General features: G+C 39.9%; 1 protein-coding gene across 13 annotated transcripts in view; it reads right to left on the bottom strand.

Moving 5' to 3' along the window:
• PTPRT (protein tyrosine phosphatase receptor type T) overlaps positions 1 to 22,512 on the bottom strand; it is a 474,386-nt gene that overhangs the window by 49,263 nt on the left and 402,611 nt on the right. For 9 of the 13 annotated variants that reach the window (XM_040330466.1, XM_040330472.1, XM_040330464.1 and 6 more), the window contains one exon: positions 104 to 218. In XM_040330466.1, coding sequence (XP_040186400.1) covers positions 104 to 218 — 115 coding nt within the window. The remainder of the gene's footprint in view (positions 1 to 103; positions 219 to 22,512) is intronic. The other 4 variants (XM_040330467.1, XM_040330475.1, XM_040330478.1 and 1 more) reach the window with 1 other exon arrangement.

Here is a 22,512-nt window from a genome sequence, read left to right as displayed (position 1 = left end):
TGCCATGAAAGGTGACACACTATGTAAATATTTCAACTTAACGCATGCACAGGTGAGCTGGGGTGTTGATAATGAGAAGGTCTGATAAGTTAAAGACAATCACCATCCTGCCTGCTAGCGTCACACTCACAGGAGATAATGTTCCCATATCTGTTCTTGTTGCGGTTCTCGTCCTCCTTTGCTGTATCCCAGGATGCGGTCTGGCCTTCAGGCAGCGCCTGCAAGAAATAAAACAAAAGCTTTATTTAGTTTATTGTACCTAAACCAAAAACTTTTTTAGTTTTGATAGAGTAGAGAAGAGTTAGAACCCCAGTGAAGTTTTTTATTGCTGTCTGTTTTTCTACTTGTGAGATCCATCCTCTCTCTTTGTCCTGTTGACCATTGTTACTAAGATAGAATGGGGAAGTCCATCATTTTAGAGTCATCTCAAGAACGAGGGGGAATGGGAAATCTTCCGCTGAGGACTATTCCTGAAGGAGGGGAAGTCGTCTGACAATTTCCTCTCACTTCCTGTTGTGTCGCTGAGACAGGAAGTGAGGGAAATCGCATCAACAGGACACAGCAAGAAATAAATGGACGGGTCTTAATATCATCCCCCTACTTTATCCATATTTATTACAAAAAAAAATGGTTTTGGTCGACATACACTTTAATGTTGTTCCATTCCTATACATGTAATTTTTTGGGTTCTTAGGCCTCGTACACACAACCGTTTTCCTCAATAGAATCCATCAAGAAACTTGGTGGGAGAGCTTTTTTGCCGAGGAAAACGGCCGAGGAAGACAATAGCCAAGCTTTCTCTTTGCTCTCCTCAGCTTGCTATCCATCACTCTGTGTTCCAAGCCTCGTTTTAAAATTGGGCTCCCTGAGGCCTCGTACACACGACCAGTTTCCTTGGCAAAAAAAATCTTCCACCAAGTTTCTTGATGGATTCTGCCGAGGAAACCGGTCGTGTGTACGAGGCCTCAGGGAGCCCAATTTTAAAACGAGGCTTGGAACACAGAGTGATGGATAGCAAGCTGAGGAGAGCAAAGAGAAAGCTTGGCTATTGTCTAGGCAACGCGTTTTGGGGCGTGGCCCTTTATCAATTCATCTTCTCAATACCTTCCATCTGGTCCCACACATGCTGGCTTCCCCCTCCCCCGCTTCAGTGGATCCGAAGATCCGTTTTGTCAAAGTAAAGCTGAAAAGCCCGATTTGCATATTTTTTTCCAGGTACATTTCTTAAAAAGTGCTGAAGCCACTGAATCAGCATGACAACCAGCGAACCAGCATCTTCAGAAGGAGAGGTCAGCAAGGACATCTCCACTCTTCCTTTTTCAGGGTTTTTAAAATATTCTGTGAGCCATCGGTCTGCATCACCGCTAAGCAGTTTAACAGGTGCCTATGAATAGCAAAGACGACAAGGCCTCGCTGAGCACGCTTTGTGTTTATTGCGAAGGATCTTTTATATCAGGATAGGCAGGTAATGAGCGGTTAATTGGGAACACCGCTTTGATCAGAGGTCTATTTGCCTTTAAAGGATCCAGCATCCTAATAGCAGTTAATCTCCAAGCAGAGGCGCCGTGAGCAGTAACAGCTCATTTCCATCCCACTTCAAAGCAGCCGAGGGGAAAACAGACATTATTATCAAACAGCGGGGTCTTGGAGGGGGGCTTTTGTCAGCTCCTACTTTACAAATATGTCATCAGAATATTCAAAGCTGAGAATTCTTCGTGATCGCTATGTTACCGCTGTATCTGAGCCCATTGTAATTTTTCCATTAACTCTGGACCCACCTAAAGTCAGAATATAATGTAGTGACAGCCAGAATTTTAATAAATGTAATTTCCAGTCTTAGAGAGGAACAATAGTTTTTATAATATTTTTTTTATATGCTAAAGCAGCTTAAAGCCAAATTTCTGCTTGGGCAATAAACAAAAAAGGGATCCCCTAGTACCCCTTATATAAATAATATTTTTATTTTTTATAGTCACCCTATTGTCAACGCTACCCTACCAGGTCCAGTAATGCGGAGCATCATTCCACCTCTTCCTGTAAGCCCAGGGCATCATGGCCCCACCCTGGATTTCCTGGAGAATGCTATAGAGCAGTGGTCTCTAAACTGTGGCCTTTTACTATCCTTTATCTGACTCTTGGGGCAATATTCCTCCCACTGAGTGTGGAAAAAATCCTGCCGCCGACACCAACATTGGGGCACATGTCCTCCCAATGAATCCAATAGCAGAGCACTATTCTGTTCACTGACACCAACAGTGGGATAAAATTCCTGCTGCCGACACCAACATTGGGGCACATTTCCTCCCACTGAAACCAATAGCAGAGCACTATTCCGTTCACTGACACCAACAGAGGGGCATAATTCCTGCTGCCGACACCAACTGTGGTGCACATTTCCTCCCACTAAAACCAATAACAGGGTATTCCTCTTGCTACTGACCACAGGCGCTATGTAATTTGTTTACTCCCACTGACCACCAGACTAGAGATGTTGTTTTTCTAGACATTTTCTAACCTGACTGGCCACAATCTGGCCCTTCTAAAGTCTGAAAGACAGTAAACTGGCACATTGTTTAGAAAGTTTGGAAACCTCTGCTATAGAGTGACACCAAGCATTTAGAATATAAGGAAGAGGACAAAGAGGACCTCTGTCATCACTAGTCCAGACTAAAGAGGTAAAAAGTACGTGTTTTTATGGGGTACAGGGGTGCTACAATGGGTGGGAGGCACAAACAGTGGAGAGGGATACCCAACCCTTGAGTTGAGCTTTAAATAATTATATCAATGTCTAATGTGTCAAAAAATCTCTTTATCTGCAATTAGCTGGAGGATGCAGTTATTTCAAAGACTTGTGGCGACGAGACAGTAAACAACTGAGCTTCCAAAAAAGTCAGCAAAAAAAATGCATCTTAATCTTAAAGGGGTTGTAAAGGTATTTTTTTAAATAACAAACACACCATACTTACCTCCACTGTGCAGTTTGTTTTGCCGCCGACTGTATCACTTGGCCCCCCCCTGGTGCGCTGCATCATTGCTTTGATTGACAGCAGCAAGAGCCAATGGCTGCGCTGCTATCCATGTCCAATGAAGAGCCGCCTCAAGCTGGGGGAAACCATTGTGGGATTGTGCCCACAGAGTTTCGTGGCTCAGGTAAGTAAAACAGGGGGGCTGGAAGGCCCGAGAGTGTAAGGTGTTTTTTCATCTTAATGCATAGGATGCATTAAGGTGAAAAACATGAGGCTTTACAAACCCCTTTAAGTAAACCATAAAAAAATGTGTAAGGCCTCGTACACACAACCGTTTTCCTCGACAGAATCCATCAAGAAACTTGGTGGCAGAGCTTTTTTGCCGAGGAAAACGGTCGTGTGTATGCTTTTCATTGAGAAAACTGTCGAGGAACTCAACGAGGAAAAAAGAGAACAAGTTCTCTTTTTCCCTCGACGGGAGTCTGAATTTCCTTGTCGTGTTCCTCGTCGGGGTGGTTTTCGACGAGAAACACGATCGTGTGTATGCTAAGAAACCCGCGCATGCTCAGAATAAAGTATGAGACAGGAGCGCACCTTCGGTAAAAGTTACGTTCGTAATGGAGATAGCACATTTGTCACGCAGTAACAGACTGAAAAGTGCAAATCGTCTCTCACCAAACTTTTACTTAACACGCAGTAACATGAGATTAGCATAAGCAGCCCCAAGGGTTGTGCCAGTGGAATCAAACTTCCCCTGCCGTCGTATGTGTTGTACGTCACCACGTTTGAGAACCACAAGATTTGGTCTTGACAGTGTGTACGCAAAGAAAGCTTGTCAAGTTTCTCGACAAGCCTAACAAGGAACTCGTCGAGGAAAACGATGTGTCTTTTCCGACAAGTTCCTCGGTCGTGTGTACAAAGCCTCAGATGTAAAACACAGGAAACCGAACTTGACCTGGTATGATGGCCAATGCTGTAGACTGTCGTTACACTTGTTTCAAAGACTGTCTGGATTCTCAGTTTGCTTTCATCTCAGAAGAGTCTTTTATACCAAAGACTTTAGATTATTAAAGAGAATATAATGTTGGATAATTAAGTGAATGGGAAAAAAAATCCATCAAGCTAAAGCTGTTTTCCTGTTTGTTTAGGGCATCATAGCTTCCTGGATTTAAAGGAGAATGCTGTAGAGAGGAACTTCACACCATTGCATGGTGCCATTCTCTGCAACATTTGGAATGTCAAGAAGATGAGGATGAAGCGGACCTCTGGAGACCATAAAAAATGTGATGGATGTGAAATTTAGGCAACCGAACTTGACCTGGTATGATGGCTAATGCTGTAGACCTCGTTACACTTGTTTCAAAGGCAATCTTGATAATCAGTTTTCTTTGATCTCAAAAGTCTTTTATACCAAAGACTTTAGACTTCTAAAGAGTATCTAATGTTGTATAATTACATGGATGAAAAAACAAATCCATCAAGCTAAAGCTGATTTGAGACTGAAAACTCATAAGTAAGTATAAAAATGCATAAAAGTAGTGATTCTGCGTTTTATGGATGGGGGGCTCCAATGGGTGGGGTAGGAGAGCAGTAGAGGGGATACCAAAGCTTTAAATGATCTTATTAATGTTTGTAAATTGTAATGAGTTAAAATAAAATCTTGTTTTTACTTACGGTTCGTGATTTTATATTTGCATGGGGGTAGATGATTTTTTTTTATCTGGAAACAATATGCTATCTGTGTTTCCCCCGAAAATAAGACCTAGCGTTATTTTCCAGAAGGGCTGCAATATAAGCCCTACCCCGAAAATAAGCCCTAGTTTAAAATGCTTCAAAAATCCTATAATCCACTCTATTACAGTAGTATATAATGTAAAATGTATGTGTTTCTGTATTATAATTGTGGAGAAGAGAGCTCCCGGCAGGTCATAGAAGTGCAGAGCGGCGCTATAACGAAGGCATTTGGCACAATTATAATACAGAAACACACACATTACACATTATATAATATTGTAATAGAGTAGATTATAGGATTTTACAAGCATTTTAACTCAGTTCACACTGGGGATTCCTGTCAGGCAGGGAGGGAGAGGAGGAGAGAAGATATCACATTACATGGTAAGACCTACCCTGAAAATAAGCCCTACTGTGTCTTTTGTCAAATTAATATAAGACCTGGGATTATTTTCAGGGAAACACGGTATGTTTAGTTTTTAATAATGTGAAACACCCATATTTTTCCAGATAGCCAGAGACCAGGTGATCTTAGCCTATGCATTATTTTTGAATTCATTTTAACCGCTTAAAGGGGAGTTCCATCCACAATTTCACTTTTTAAATATAAATACCCCTGTAATACACAAGCTTAATGTCGTCTAGTAAAGTTAGTCTGTAAACTAAGGTCCGTTTTGTTAGGTTGTTAGAGCATTTAGTTAGTTTATAATCTAGAAATAGACCGTGGCCATCTTAAGTGTGGGCATCATGAAGCCAGCCTGTATGACTTCCTGGATTTCAGCCTTGCAGATCTCGCACATGCTCAGTGCTGCACAAGCGATGTAATAGGTTTCAGTCAGGTTTCCATAGCAACGGGAGTGTCAGAGGAAGTTGCCGCCCCTTCTCTATGCAAATAGGCTATTTGCAAGGACTACTGGGATACATGATGCCTATCCCAGAAACCCTTGCGAATAGCCTTGTGACTTAATAGCCTAGGCTAATAAGGAGGAGGAAGTAATGAAGGACTACAAAATAAAGGTATTTACAAGCAACAAAATAAATACAAATTGTCCATTCTGAACACAATGAGATTAGGGCATGCAGCACAGACAAACATAAAAAAATGGGTGGAACTCCACTTTAAGGACCGCCGCACGACTAAATACGTTGTCAGAATGGCATGGCTGGGCATATGGATGTACAGGTACGTCTCCTTGAAGAAGCCCAGCCGTGGGTCGTGATCCGGTCCCATGCTCTGTAAACGCGGCCACGGGACCCGCAGACCCAATCGCCGCCAGTGTCCCGCGATCGGGTCACAGAGCTGAAGAACGGGGAGAGGTAAGTGTAAACAAACCTCTCCCTGTACTCCCTAGTGAAAAAATTGTCCACCATAATGTCACAGTCATGATAAAAATTGCAGACCACCGCCATTACTAGTAAAAAATAAATTATTAATAAAAATGCCATAAAACTATCCCCTTTTTTGTAGATGCTATAACCTTTGCGCAAACCAATCAATTAAATCTTATTGCGATTTTTTTACCAAAAATATGTAGAAGAATACGTATCGGCCTAAACTGAGGATTTTTTTAATTTTTTTTTTATATATTTTGGGGGGTATTTATTATAGTAAAAAATATAGATTTTATTTTCAAAATTGTGGCTCTATTTTTGTTTATAGCGCAAAAAATAAAAACCGCAGAGGTGATCAAATACCACCAAAAGAAAGCTCTATTTGTGGGGAAAAAAGGACGTCAATTTTGTTTGGGAGCCACGTCGCACGACCGCGCAATTGTCAGTTAAAGCGACGCAGTGCCAAATTGCAAAAAGGGGCCTGGTCCTTTAGCTGCATAATGGTCCGGGGCTTAAGTGGTTAAGAAAGAAATCTTTTTAAAAACACAGTATGAATTTGATTTGGTTATACTTATGTGTTCTAGTGATTATGTGAAGTGTGAGTGTTTTTGACGGGTCCACTTTTATGAGCATCAGTAATAATCTAAATCTCCACTCTTGAAATGTTATAATAGTTATTAGGGAAGAAACAATATCAAGCAGGTGGACATTGATGGTCAGACTTTCAGGCCGAGGAAGTATGTTTTTTTAAAAAAATATAGTTTAATAGCATATAGATTAATTGAACAAGATATACAAAAAATAAAAATAATAATACAAAAAATATTGTTAATTTACAGCAATTGACCACTGTACATTCCTCAGAAGTCGCCAACGCACGTTTCGCTGTGGGGCTTCTTCAGGACGAAGATGAGGAATACAAGTTTAGCAGAGAGATAGAGACTTATATGACTAATGGTCCTTTAGCGGATGCATCCATGGGGCATATAAGGCACAGGTGGAGACAATCAAGTCAAGAAATAAGCTTCAGTAAAGGTTTTCACATGTCGAGAATCTTGGGTTGACCAACAAGGGGTCAAAATAGAAATCCAGGGATTGGAAATTATGCACCACAGGGAGAATTGTAGCTCTAAGGTAGACTATTTCTATAAGGTCCTGGGCAAACTGGGACAGCAGATGTCAGCAAAGCAGCAGTGTAAAGGAGCTTTCACAAGGGGGCCCTTACTTAACAGCGTTTGCAGAGGGCATTAATAAAAGCCATACAGCTGATTGCAGCAACGCGTCTGTGTCCCAGGGTGTACACACGGTAACACCTTGTGTTATAATAGTTATACCTTACCTCCCAGGGATATATTGATTCATAATTATTGCGTTGGATTCTCTCCTCGTCAGAGCGGTAATGTCAGGTAGTAAATCCATCCAATCTGTGCTCATAAATGGAACTCAAAAACTACCCTATAACAAATGTGCCTTCGGCATGACATGAAATAATGTGAAATGCTTCAAGTGACAGTTTTACTTTCCTTCAGCAGTCTTGAGCTTGAACAGAAGATAGGTCAACCCCCATGGAGACCTACAACCTGACTGGTGATTCTGTACTCAGTGATGGGAAACCCAAACCAACATCATATAAAGGCAATAACAAATGGATAGGATGTTCTAACCCTTCCCCAATCTGGGGGCTGGATGCATGGATAGGGAGGCAGCGTCCCTGCGCCCTGCATTATGGGTCGCGCCTTGCATTACAGGTCGGGACTACTCTATTACTTTTCTAGGAACAACCTTTTACTTTCAATGACAACGGTAAACAGGATGAATAGGGAGGGTGAATCTCCATAACGGGGGCACAGACAGCAATAAAAACTGATAGGGGGTCTAAATCCTCTCCACTCTCCCCAAAAAAAAATAGTTTTGCCTTTAGTTATACTTTAAGTAGAGTGGTGGACCAAACATCTGACTCTGACATAAGTGTTTCATATGTGAAGTATTTGCCGGAGGCTATATCTCAGAAACACAGCAGAGTTAGTATTATACTGCAAGCAGGAGAGATAAGTGTTCACTGTCTTCTATTGCAAGGACCAGTCTTTGAATTTTCTTTTGGCTGGTGACAGAGTTGTTTTAACGCTTCTCTATATGCTGGCTTCTTTCTGTTCCCTTTCTTATGTTGCCCTCCTTGCCTCAGCCATTATAGTCCCTGCACTTAAAGTGGAAGATATGCTAAGCATCATAGTCCTGAACTCTTCCCCCTTCCAGCCTATAAAAAATGTAAGAAGACTGTGGTTGTATATCTAATGCTGAAAGTGTGTCCAATCAGATAAGGGGGGGATATTTTCAGTTATTTAGCATGTACGATGGCTTCAAATAGTTCTAAAATTATGCAAATCACTTTATCTGCGATTAGCTGGAGGCTGCAGCTATTTCAAAGACTTGTGATCGCATAAATCCTCAGCGGAATACAGCGAGCAACTGAGCTGCCAAAGAAGATGTCAACAATAAAATGGCATCTAAATCTTAGGGAGACTATAAAAATAAATAAAAGTGATGGATGTGAAACTCAGGCAACCGAACTTGACCCGGTATGATGGCCAATGCGGGAGACTCTTGTTACACTTGTTTCATAGACAAGCCGAATACTCAGCTTTCTTTGATCTCAGAAGGGTCTTTTTATACCAAAGGATTTAGATTGCTTGCTAAGAGAATATATTTTTGGATAGTTACTTAAATGAAAAAAAATCCATCAAGCTCAAAATGTTTTTACATCTTCTAAAGGTAGCCAAAGACAGGGTGGTTTGTTGTTTTAAGGGAATACGCTATGTCTTGGCTGTAATATTGCTTTGAACCAAATAGACACACATCACAGGGAGCTTGGAGTACTTACAATGAGCACAGACAAAATCCACAAGTATTCCTTTTATAAAAATCCAATTCCCATTGGCCACCCCTCATTGTTTCCTGCTTTTGGGGCTCCTTTATTTTCTTTAGAAATGAATGAGGAAAGCAACCTGTGAGGGCCACTTCTTTAGAAAGGGTAGGGGTTGGCATAGAGGCATAGAGGCTGTTATCATAAATTATTTTATAATAAGTTTGTAAAAGATGGGACAGAATCCGACCTGGCCGTCTAATGCCCATTCGGGAAGATGTCCAGAAGAGGTGCTACCCTGCTCCTTCCCTCCTTATCAGGAACCTCTACCTAATGTTACTGTGACGGACCCCCGTACTCAAGATGCCCGCTGTAACTGCTTCCTCTGTCCGGTACCACACGATCCGAGATCCCACAGAGCACCCAGTCATTAGCCGTAACTCAATATAGGGTGAAAACAACAGACACTTTTTTGAAACACAGGTGCAAACAGATATACAACTCAGGGGCAATGCCCCCTCCCTTGGATTCAGGGCAGGGTAAACTGTCCAATCAGCAATAAGGAACGCACATCACAGACACTCCCACACCTGTGTTGAAGCCTTGAAGGCACTGGCAGGCCCACGATCGGATCCGCAAGAAGATAAGCAGGCAGGCGGCTGGCCAGGACTTGAGCCAAGGCAGAAGAACATGTGAGCGGGAGCGGAATGGGCATGCACCCAAAACTAAAGAAATAGTTCCTCTACTCTGAGCAGCACATGATTATCAGATAGTGGCACAGATAATGGATACAAATACACTACCCTAAGCTAGTAAGAAAGACAGTGCAGGAGGGTATAATTTTGTTTTTTTATTCTACACTGCCTGTCTTTGAAATTTCCCGGGCTCCTTGTTCAAATCCAATAAGGGGACAAAACCGGGAACAGATATGGTTCCGGGGACAGTGTCCTTAGTCCAGGGTCTGTCCTCGGAAACCGGGGATGTCTGGTCACCCTACCCTTGAGGGAAGGGACTGATGTGAATGTAAAACCTTGGTTTGAGAGAAACTTGGTTTGAGAGTGTTTTGCAAGACAAAAAAAATGTTTTACAATTTTTTTAAATTTTACAAGCGATGTCTTGATATAAGAGTAGCATCATGTCACAACTGAGTATAAAAAAAAGAGAGGAGCCTCCAAGTGTAGCAATATGGTTACATTTAATGAAGGTACAACATTTAGCAACATATTACGACATGGAACATGTGAGGGAGGGGGCGCTATGTCTAACAAATAAGTGAACATATATAAACATAAATAAACATAGTGATAAATGAATAGTAGTCCATAAATGAAAACTTCCAAATAGTGCTGGTGAAAATAAAATAAAAATTATTATAAGTGGTCCAAAAATATTAGTGTATAAAAAATTGTTGAAACTCTATATGAATGACAAGTGTTCACAAAAGTCCATAGAAAATAATAGATCCTTAAAGTGAGATCTGTGCCTGGAGAAAAACAGTTGAAGCCTCCACCGATAGAATAACATTCACCCGACGTGAATAAATAGATTGGCTCCTTACCAACTTGAGTGGACCCTTTCTTAAAAAGAGGTCAAATCAGCTTTGTTACACAATAGTAACCATGGAATGAGCAGGTGAAGACTGAATAGGCAAGGACATCCCGATTAACGGTAAGACAAATGGCAGATCTCACATCCCATCCAAAATACAAAAGAAAGATCGCAATAGTATATTATCCTTTTATTTAAAAAGTAATAAAAATGACAGGACAGCCAAATGGCCTCTTACTTGGTAAAGTGCCAAAGTCCCGGCACTGAGGCTACTGCGCGTGTATCGATTGTATCGAATGTGGCAAAGAGCGGGTCCACGTGTGTGTCTGTAGGTGGCGTGCGTTCCAGCTCTCCCAACAGGACCAGGAAGTAGCGTGCGTCAGCGTAACCAGTATGCGCCTCGACGTACGTTTCGATGTGAAATCGTCATCAGGAAGCGTCACTGGTCACGCATCGAAAGGGTCTAAATAGCCCTGGGACGAATCTAAGTGGTTGGAATGGGACCAATCGTAGCCTCAGTTCCGGTCTCAAGCTCAAACATAAAAACTTTATTAAACAAACAGAGTTCGATGACACTAAGATACTCTGTGATAAATGATAACAATATTAAAAAGGAAAAAGTCATTTTCTTTCTGTATCATAAACGGATAAATGTCTATGTTACATTATGGTAAACCCATGATAAAATATGTGATTAAAAAATACCTTTTAAAAACAGTAGTTGTAAAAAATGTTTTTTAAGAACATGTATACTGGTACTGTAAAAAAACCTAGTATCAAGCGCTCTCCCCATTAATATCTCTATAGACCATAAACAAAGGATAAAGGTTGGGAACAATAGAACTTCAAACTAATTATGTGGAAATTAAAAAATGAAGAATATATAGTGCTCATATGGAATTACTATAGTCCATCAATTAAAAAGTCCACAGCACTGAATAATGAAACGATGCTTTGCTTAGATGGCTGCCAGCTGACAGATGAAGCGATCTGTGAAGCAACAAGAAAAGAGACACAAAGCAGCGCCCTCTGAGCGTAGCAAGTGTGTTTAATATTGGGAATGTTTAAAAAACATATGAATCACCTACTCACATGTCTGATGTAGGTAAACAGCATAGTACATTGTAAGGGGTTCATCCGCGGGGGTCCCGGAGAAGACGAGATGTCCTCACGCTGACATGTGGTGTCCTGATCCGTACTGCAGCGTCGATGGGAACCAAAAGAGCCCTCGGAACTGAAGTGCGCAGTGCAGGTCTCCACTGTGTGCAGCTGTGGCTGCCGACTTCACATCCGGGCGCGGGAGGTGCACGTGTTCGAGGCTTTCCAGTCTCTTCTTCAGGCATAGTCTATGTGAGTAGGTGATTCATATGTTTTTTAAACATTCCCAATATTAAACACACTTGCTACGCTCAGAGGGCGCTGCTTTGTGTCTCTTTTCTTATACTGGTACTGTGCATGTTACAACAACAAATACATAGAAACTCAATGCCAATAGATCATATTATTCATTACTGAGAAAGCAGTTGAGATCTAATTCGATGTTTAAACCCAATGGCTGCATTGTTTGTAAACAATGCAACCATTTGGTTTCATTCTGGGAAACTTCTTGGGTGAGGTTTGTCCCTCTCCAATGTGTGGAAATCCTATCAATACCATAGAAAACAAGCAGGCTGGGATCTCTGCCGTGGCATTCATCAAAATGTCGGGATACACTATGATTGGGAAATCCTTTAATAATGTTTGCCACGTGTTCATTGATCCTGATTTTTAATTCCCTGGTAGTTCTACCTACATATTGTAATGAACAGGGACACTCGAGAACGTAGGTCACGTATCTCGAGTGACAGGTAATCAAAGGTTTTATGGTGAATTCTTGTTGGCTTACATTGGATTTGAATTTTAATTTCTTCTTACCATGTCTATTAGTGATTTTACATGATCTGCACCTCGTGCAGTAGAAAAAACCGGGACTATCAAGAAACGTGAGAGGTTTTTTGGGAGGGTCTGGAACATTAGGACATATAATATTACGAAGACCTGGAGCTCTCCTGTAAATAAATCTAGGATTGGCAGGTAAAATTTTGGCCAAATCGTTGTCTTTTAATAAAATAGGCCAATGTTTCTTAAAAACTTTTTCTACATTTTTATAATCACGATGGAACCCTGATATAAATGGAAGATCACTCTGAAAGGCTTTCTTAGGTTTGGAAATCAGTAAAGATTCTCTATCCATCTCCGATACCTGGTGTTTAACAATTGATAATTGGTTTTTATCATACCCCTTTTCCGAGAACTTTTCACTAAGCAATTCAGCCTGGATCTCAAAATCTGAAAGTTGGTCGCAATTGCGCCGAAGCCTCATAAACTGACCCTTAGGTATGGTTCTCAACCACTGAGGATGGTGACAGCTGGATAATGGGACGTATCCATTTCGATCGGTGGTTTTAAAGTACGTTTTGGTACTAATAAAATTCCCCTTTTTCACTAATGTAAGATCTAGATAGTTGACATTCGTAAGGCTTGACTCAGCTGTGAATCTAAGGCCATAAGAATTGTCGTTCATATCAAGCAAAAAGATATCAAGTGATGTAATTGAACCCTCCCATAACAATATAATGTCGTCTATGTATCGTTTATAATACAATAGTGATACATTGTTATCTTTATATATGGTTTCTTCTTCCCATTTCATTAGAACTAAATTCGCCACACTAGGGGCATAACGAGCCCCCATCGAGACCCCTTTTATTTGTTTGTAGTATTTCTCCATGGCCCAAAAATAATTATTGCCCATGGCTAACTGTAAACCTTCAACTAGGTAATGAACCTGAGTGGCTGGGAGTATGGAATTTCCTTCTAGGGCCAGTGATACCGCTGTGATGGCATCAGATTGTTTGATGTTAGTGTACAGTGACTCAATGTCAACTGTCACCATCCATGTTTCTTGGTTAACTGTAATAGTAGACAGAGAGTTTATGAGCTCTCTGCTATCTTTAAGGTAGGATCGGCCTTTAACTACTAGTGGCTGAAGGAATAGATCGAGATACTCCCCCACTCTAGAGTAAAGTGCACCGATCCCACTTACAATGGGTCGGCCTGGAGGGTGGGTCTTATTTTTGTGTATCTTTGGCAGAATATAGAGTACTGGTGTTCGTGGTGCTTTGGGTATAAGGTAAAGGGCTTCTTTAGTGGTAAGTATGGATAAACTGACTCCTTTTTCAACCCAGGTTGATAATTCCTCTTTGAGTTTCAACAATGGGTCACCAGATAATGGTAAATAGGTGTCTCTATCATTTAGAAGCCGTTGGACTTCATTGTAGTAGTTGGCTTTCGTCAAAACTACTACCCCCCCACCTTTGTCCGCAGTTCTAACTACTATGTCCTTATTTTTTTCTAATTGCTTGATACCTTCTCTAATCAGTTTATTGGTCTTTTTGAATTGTGGCTTTAGGGTTTTTACTTCTTCTTGTACCATTCTTTTAAAAACTTCCACATGATGGTGGGTTCCTTTTTTCGGATTAAATGTAGAATTATTTTTTAGATTACTATGTACAAAACCTGTATTATCCACCGACGGAGTATAGGGAGTTTGTTGTGAGAAATGTTTTTTTATATTAAGTTTTCTTATGTATTTTTCTATATCTACAAATAAATCAAATTTGTCTATATGTTTATCTGGGGCATATTTCATCCCTCTGGAAAGGACTTCCAATTCCTCTTTAGAGAAGTCGATGCCAGCAAGATTGAAGATCCCCTCTGCTAGTCGTCCCGTGGTCTTTTTCTTTCCGGTTCCCCCTCTTTTACCTCTCTTTCTACTTTGTTTGGAGGTTGGTATGGTATAGGGGTCGGAATCTTGTAGGGTTCTTTCCATCCCCTCCATTCCCCCCCCCGATTGGGAAGTATTTTGATGTTGTACTGAGCGACCCCTATAGTTACCCCTAAAGTGTCCCCTAGGGGGTCGAGGGGCATAATAATTAGGACCTGCATTCTGGTAATAATAATTACCATCCATAGGTCTGTTGTCCAACGGAGCAAATCTATTGTACATAGGTACTCCATAAGGGGCTGAATAATAATTTTGGGAGGGTGGATATTCACTCTCACAGCTGTAGGGGGGAAGATTTTTAATTCCTTGTTGTGAACCCTTGGGTTTAGATGGTGTTTTATTTTTCTTGGGAGTACCAATATTTTTAGTAGTAATTTTACTATTGGCTTGAGTGACCACATTACGCACTTCTCTTTCTCTTTCCGTAGATGGGGGTTTTTGTTGAATTTGCTCAGAATTGGTTTGCCACTTATAAACTTTTTGCTCTTCATAGTCTAAGATATCCCTCTGATATTTCTTTAATTTCTTTTGTTTGATTTCACTATCATACTTGGACAAATGCACCTGAAGTGTTTTGGATTTGTCCAAATATTCTTGGCTGCTCATATGCGGCTTCATAAGTTCTTTTAGATCCGCTATATTAGCTTCCAATAGCACATTCTTGGATTTCCGCCTCCTGATCATTAGTTGCATCAACTTTTGTTCACAGGCGTTAAAAAATTGAAACCAGTCGTCTAGCAATGATAGGTCATCCATCCCATCATTGGGATGGACGTCCCATCTAAGGCTTCTGGGAGTGAGATTTTTTTGAATATATAACTCAAATAATGCAATGTCCCACCAAGACCGTATTTGTTTTTCTAGATGGTATTGAAGCTGTTTAAAGCTTTTTTCCAAGTCTAGATTAGGACTTAATTTTTCTTGGAAGATTTCTTCTAGATTAATTTGACGTCCTTGCATAAAATTAAACACATCCATGTCAGCAAGATAGAAGTTATTAAATAATTTAAAAAACTATCAAATAACTCAAGAATTGGTAAGAAAATCTGTGCGCCACGGTTGGACCTACTCGAGGGTAGGACCAAATTAAATCATAATTTACAATCAAAAAAATGTAAATATATATACAGCTGCTCCCCAAAATCAGGTGACTGAAGCAATATGGAACATGTGAGGGAGGGGGCGCTATGTCTAACAAATAAGTGAACATATATAAACATAAATAAACATAGTGATAAATGAATAGTAGTCCATAAATGAAAACTTCCAAATAGTGCTGGTGAAAATAAAATAAAAATTATTATAAGTGGTCCAAAAATATTAGTGTATAAAAAATTGTTGAAACTCTATATGAATGACAAGTGTTCACAAAAGTCCATAGAAAATAATAGATCCTTAAAGTGAGATCTGTGCCTGGAGAAAAACAGTTGAAGCCTCCACCGATAGAATAACATTCACCCGACGTGAATAAATAGATTGGCTCCTTACCAACTTGAGTGGACCCTTTCTTAAAAAGAGGTCAAATCAGCTTTGTTACACAATAGTAACCATGGAATGAGCAGGTGAAGACTGAATAGGCAAGGACATCCCGATCAACGGTAAGACAAATGGCAGATCTCACATCCCATCCAAAATACAAAAGAAAGATCGCAATAGTATATTATCCTTTTATTTAAAAAGTAATAAAAATGACAGGACAGCCAAATGGCCTCTTACTTGGTAAAGTGCCAAAGTCCCGGCACTGAGGCTACTGCGCGTGTATCGATTGTATCGAATGTGGCAAAGAGCGGGTCCACGTGTGTGTCTGTAGGTGGCGTGCGTTCCAGCTCTCCCAACAGGACCCGGAAGTAGCGTGCGTCAGCGTAACCAGTATGCGCCTCGACGTACGTTTCGATGTGAAATCGTCATCAGGAAGCGTCACTGGTCACGCATCGAAAGGGTCTAAATAGCCCTGGGACGAATCTAAGTGGTTGGAATGGGACCAATCGTAGCCTCAGTTCCGGTCTCAAGCTCAAACATAAAAACTTTATTAAACAAACAGAGTTCGATGACACTAAGATACTCTGTGATAAATGATAACAATATTAAAAAGGAAAAAGTCATTTTCTTTCTGTATCATAAACGGATAAATGTCTATGTTACATTATGGTAAACCCATGATAAAATATGTGATTAAAAAATACCTTTTAAAAACAGTAGTTGTAAAAAATGTTTTTTAAGAACATGTATACTGGTACTGTGCATGTTACAACAACAAATACATAGAAACTCAATGCCAATAGATCATATTATTCATTACTGAGAAAGCAGTTGAGATCTAATTCGATGTTTAAACCCAATGGCTGCATTGTTTGTAAACAATGCAACCATTTGGTTTCATTCTGGGAAACTTCTTGGGTGAGGTTTGTCCCTCTCCAATGTGTGGAAATCCTATCAATACCATAGAAAACAAGCAGGCTGGGATCTCTGCCGTGGCATTCATCAAAATGTCGGGATACACTATGATTGGGAAATCCTTTAATAATGTTTGCCACGTGTTCATTGATCCTGATTTTTAATTCCCTGGTAGTTCTACCTACATATTGTAATGAACAGGGACACTCGAGAACGTAGGTCACGTATCTCGAGTGACAGGTAATCAAAGGTTTTATGGTGAATTCTTGTTGGCTTACATTGGATTTGAATTTTAATTTCTTCTTACCATGTCTATTAGTGATTTTACATGATCTGCACCTCGTGCAGTAGAAAAAACCGGGACTATCAAGAAACGTGAGAGGTTTTTTGGGAGGGTCTGGAACATTAGGACATATAATATTACGAAGACCTGGAGCTCTCCTGTAAATAAATCTAGGATTGGCAGGTAAAATTTTGGCCAAATCGTTGTCTTTTAATAAAATAGGCCAATGTTTCTTAAAAACTTTTTCTACATTTTTATAATCACGATGGAACCCTGATATAAATGGAAGATCACTCTGAAAGGCTTTCTTAGGTTTGGAAATCAGTAAAGATTCTCTATCCATCTCCGATACCTGGTGTTTAACAATTGATAATTGGTTTTTATCATACCCCTTTTCCGAGAACTTTTCACTAAGCAATTCAGCCTGGATCTCAAAATCTGAAAGTTGGTCGCAATTGCGCCGAAGCCTCATAAACTGACCCTTAGGTATGGTTCTCAACCACTGAGGATGGTGACAGCTGGATAATGGGACGTATCCATTTCGATCGGTGGTTTTAAAGTACGTTTTGGTACTAATAAAATTCCCCTTTTTCACTAATGTAAGATCTAGATAGTTGACATTCGTAAGGCTTGACTCAGCTGTGAATCTAAGGCCATAAGAATTGTCGTTCATATCAAGCAAAAAGATATCAAGTGATGTAATTGAACCCTCCCATAACAATATAATGTCGTCTATGTATCGGTTGAGAACCGAATCATTACAATATGTAGGTAGAACTACCAGGGAATTAAAAATCAGGATCAATGAACACGTGGCAAACATTATTAAAGGATTTCCCAATCAGAGTGTATCCCGACATTTTGATGAATGCCACGGCAGAGATCCCAGCCTGCTTGTTTTCTATGGTATTGATAGGATTTCCACACATTGGAGAGGGACAAACCTCACCCAAGAAGTTTCCCAGAATGAAACCAAATGGTTGCATTGTTTACAAACAATGCAGCCATTGGGTTTAAACATCGAATTAGATCTCAACTGCTTTCTCAGTAATGAATAATATGATCTATTGGCATTGAGTTTCTATGTATTTGTTGTTGTAACATGCACAGTACCAGTATACATGTTCTTAAAAAACATTTTTTACAACTACTGTTTTTAAAAGGTATTTTTTAATCACATATTTTATCATGGGTTTACCATAATGTAACATAGACATTTATCCGTTTATGATACAGAAAGAAAATGACTTTTTCCTTTTTAATATTGTTATCATTTATCACAGAGTATCTTAGTGTCATCGAACTCTGTTTGTTTAATAAAGTTTTTATGTTTGAGCTTGAGACCGGAACTGAGGCTACGATTGGTCCCATTCCAACCACTTAGATTCGTCCCAGGGCTATTTAGACCCTTTCGATGCGTGACCAGTGACGCTTCCTGATGACGATTTCACATCGAAACGTACGTCGAGGCGCATACTGGTTACGCTGACGCACGCTACTTCCGGGTCCTGTTGGGAGAGCTGGAACGCACGCCACCTACAGACACACACGTGGACCCGCTCTTTGCCACATTCGATACAATCGATACACGCGCAGTAGCCTCAGTGCCGGGACTTTGGCACTTTACCAAGTAAGAGGCCATTTGGCTGTCCTGTCATTTTTATTACTTTTTAAATAAAAGGATAATATACTATTGCGATCTTTCTTTTGTATTTTGGATGGGATGTGAGATCTGCCATTTGTCTTACCGTTGATCGGGATGTCCTTGCCTATTCAGTCTTCACCTGCTCATTCCATGGTTACTATTGTGTAACAAAGCTGATTTGACCTCTTTTTAAGAAAGGGTCCACTCAAGTTGGTAAGGAGCCAATCTATTTATTCACGTCGGGTGAATGTTATTCTATCGGTGGAGGCTTCAACTGTTTTTCTCCAGGCACAGATCTCACTTTAAGGATCTATTATTTTCTATGGACTTTTGTGAACACTTGTCATTCATATAGAGTTTCAACAATTTTTTATACACTAATATTTTTGGACCACTTATAATAATTTTTATTTTATTTTCACCAGCACTATTTGGAAGTTTTCATTTATGGACTACTATTCATTTATCACTATGTTTATTTATGTTTATATATGTTCACTTATTTGTTAGACATAGCGCCCCCTCCCTCACATGTTCCATATTGCTTCAGTCACCTGATTTTGGGGAGCAGCTGTATATATATTTACATTTTTTTGATTGTAAATTATGATTTAATTTGGTCCTACCCTCGAGTAGGTCCAACCGTGGCGCACAGATTTTCTTACCAATTCTTGAGTTATTTGATAGTTTTTTAAATTATTTAATAACTTCTATCTTGCTGACATGGATGTGTTTAATTTTATGCAAGGACGTCAAATTAATCTAGAAGAAATCTTCCAAGAAAAATTAAGTCCTAATCTAGACTTGGAAAAAAGCTTTAAACAGCTTCAATACCATCTAGAAAAACAAATACGGTCTTGGTGGGACATTGCATTATTTGAGTTATATATTCAAAAAAATCTCACTCCCAGAAGCCTTAGATGGGACGTCCATCCCAATGATGGGATGGATGACCTATCATTGCTAGACGACTGGTTTCAATTTTTTAACGCCTGTGAACAAAAGTTGATGCAACTAATGATCAGGAGGCGGAAATCCAAGAATGTGCTATTGGAAGCTAATATAGCGGATCTAAAAGAACTTATGAAGCCGCATATGAGCAGCCAAGAATATTTGGACAAATCCAAAACACTTCAGGTGCATTTGTCCAAGTATGATAGTGAAATCAAACAAAAGAAATTAAAGAAATATCAGAGGGATATCTTAGACTATGAAGAGCAAAAAGTTTATAAGTGGCAAACCAATTCTGAGCAAATTCAACAAAAACCCCCATCTACGGAAAGAGAAAGAGAAGTGCGTAATGTGGTCACTCAAGCCAATAGTAAAATTACTACTAAAAATATTGGTACTCCCAAGAAAAATAAAACACCATCTAAACCCAAGGGTTCACAACAAGGAATTAAAAATCTTCCCCCCTACAGCTGTGAGAGTGAATATCCACCCTCCCAAAATTATTATTCAGCCCCTTATGGAGTACCTATGTACAATAGATTTGCTCCGTTGGACAACAGACCTATGGATGGTAATTATTATTACCAGAATGCAGGTCCTAATTATTATGCCCCTCGACCCCCTAGGGGACACTTTAGGGGTAACTATAGGGGTCGCTCAGTACAACATCAAAATACTTCCCAATCGGGGGGGGGAATGGAGGGGATGGAAAGAACCCTACAAGATTCCGACCCCTATACCATACCAACCTCCAAACAAAGTAGAAAGAGAGGTAAAAGAGGGGGAACCGGAAAGAAAAAGACCACGGGACGACTAGCAGAGGGGATCTTCAATCTTGCTGGCATCGACTTCTCCAAAGAGGAATTGGAAGTCCTTTCCAGAGGGATGAAATATGCCCCAGATAAACATATAGACAAATTTGATTTATTTGTAGATATAGAAAAATACATAAGAAAACTTAATATAAAAAAACATTTCTCACAACAAACTCCCTATACTCCGTCGGTGGATAATACAGGTTTTGTACATAGTAATCTAAAAAATAATTCTACATTTAATCCGAAAAAAGGAACCCACCATCATGTGGAAGTTTTTAAAAGAATGGTACAAGAAGAAGTAAAAACCCTAAAGCCACAATTCAAAAAGACCAATAAACTGATTAGAGAAGGTATCAAGCAATTAGAAAAAAATAAGGACATAGTAGTTAGAACTGCGGACAAAGGTGGGGGGGTAGTAGTTTTGACGAAAGCCAACTACTACAATGAAGTCCAACGGCTTCTAAATGATAGAGACACCTATTTACCATTATCTGGTGACCCATTGTTGAAACTCAAAGAGGAATTATCAACCTGGGTTGAAAAAGGAGTCAGTTTATCCATACTTACCACTAAAGAAGCCCTTTACCTTATACCCAAAGCACCACGAACACCAGTACTCTATATTCTGCCAAAGATACACAAAAATAAGACCCACCCTCCAGGCCGACCCATTGTAAGTGGGATCGGTGCACTTTACTCTAGAGTGGGGGAGTATCTCGATCTATTCCTTCAGCCACTAGTAGTTAAAGGCCGATCCTACCTTAAAGATAGCAGAGAGCTCATAAACTCTCTGTCTACTATTACAGTTAACCAAGAAACATGGATGGTGACAGTTGACATTGAGTCACTGTACACTAACATCAAACAATCTGATGCCATCACAGCGGTATCACTGGCCCTAGAAGGAAATTCCATACTCCCAGCCACTCAGGTTCATTACCTAGTTGAAGGTTTACAGTTAGCCATGGGCAATAATTATTTTTGGGCCATGGAGAAATACTACAAACAAATAAAAGGGGTCTCGATGGGGGCTCGTTATGCCCCTAGTGTGGCGAATTTAGTTCTAATGAAATGGGAAGAAGAAACCATATATAAAGATAACAATGTATCACTATTGTATTATAAACGATACATAGACGACATTATATTGTTATGGGAGGGTTCAATTACATCACTTGATATCTTTTTGCTTGATATGAACGACAATTCTTATGGCCTTAGATTCACAGCTGAGTCAAGCCTTACGAATGTCAACTATCTAGATCTTACATTAGTGAAAAAGGGGAATTTTATTAGTACCAAAACGTACTTTAAAACCACCGATCGAAATGGATACGTCCCATTATCCAGCTGTCACCATCCTCAGTGGTTGAGAACCATACCTAAGGGTCAGTTTATGAGGCTTCGGCGCAATTGCGACCAACTTTCAGATTTTGAGATCCAGGCTGAATTGCTTAGTGAAAAGTTCTCGGAAAAGGGGTATGATAAAAACCAATTATCAATTGTTAAACACCAGGTATCGGAGATGGATAGAGAATCTTTACTGATTTCCAAACCTAAGAAAGCCTTTCAGAGTGATCTTCCATTTATATCAGGGTTCCATCGTGATTATAAAAATGTAGAAAAAGTTTTTAAGAAACATTGGCCTATTTTATTAAAAGACAACGATTTGGCCAAAATTTTACCTGCCAATCCTAGATTTATTTACAGGAGAGCTCCAGGTCTTCGTAATATTATATGTCCTAATGTTCCAGACCCTCCCAAAAAACCTCTCACGTTTCTTGATAGTCCCGGTTTTTTCTACTGCACGAGGTGCAGATCATGTAAAATCACTAATAGACATGGTAAGAAGAAATTAAAATTCAAATCCAATGTAAGCCAACAAGAATTCACCATAAAACCTTTGATTACCTGTCACTCGAGATACGTGACCTACGTTCTCGAGTGTCCCTGTTCATTACAATATGTAGGTAGAACTACCAGGGAATTAAAAATCAGGATCAATGAACACGTGGCAAACATTATTAAAGGATTTCCCAATCATAGTGTATCCCGACATTTTGATGAATGCCACGGCAGAGATCCCAGCCTGCTTGTTTTCTATGGTGTTGATAGGATTTCCACACATTGGAGAGGGACAAACCTCACCCAAGAA

Source organism: Rana temporaria, chromosome 12, assembly GCF_905171775.1.
Source record: "Rana temporaria chromosome 12, aRanTem1.1, whole genome shotgun sequence".
NCBI classification, from domain to species: domain Eukaryota; kingdom Metazoa; phylum Chordata; class Amphibia; order Anura; family Ranidae; genus Rana; species Rana temporaria.
Note: the sequence above shows the minus strand (reverse complement) of the source record. Positions and strands in the feature narration are given on the sequence as shown.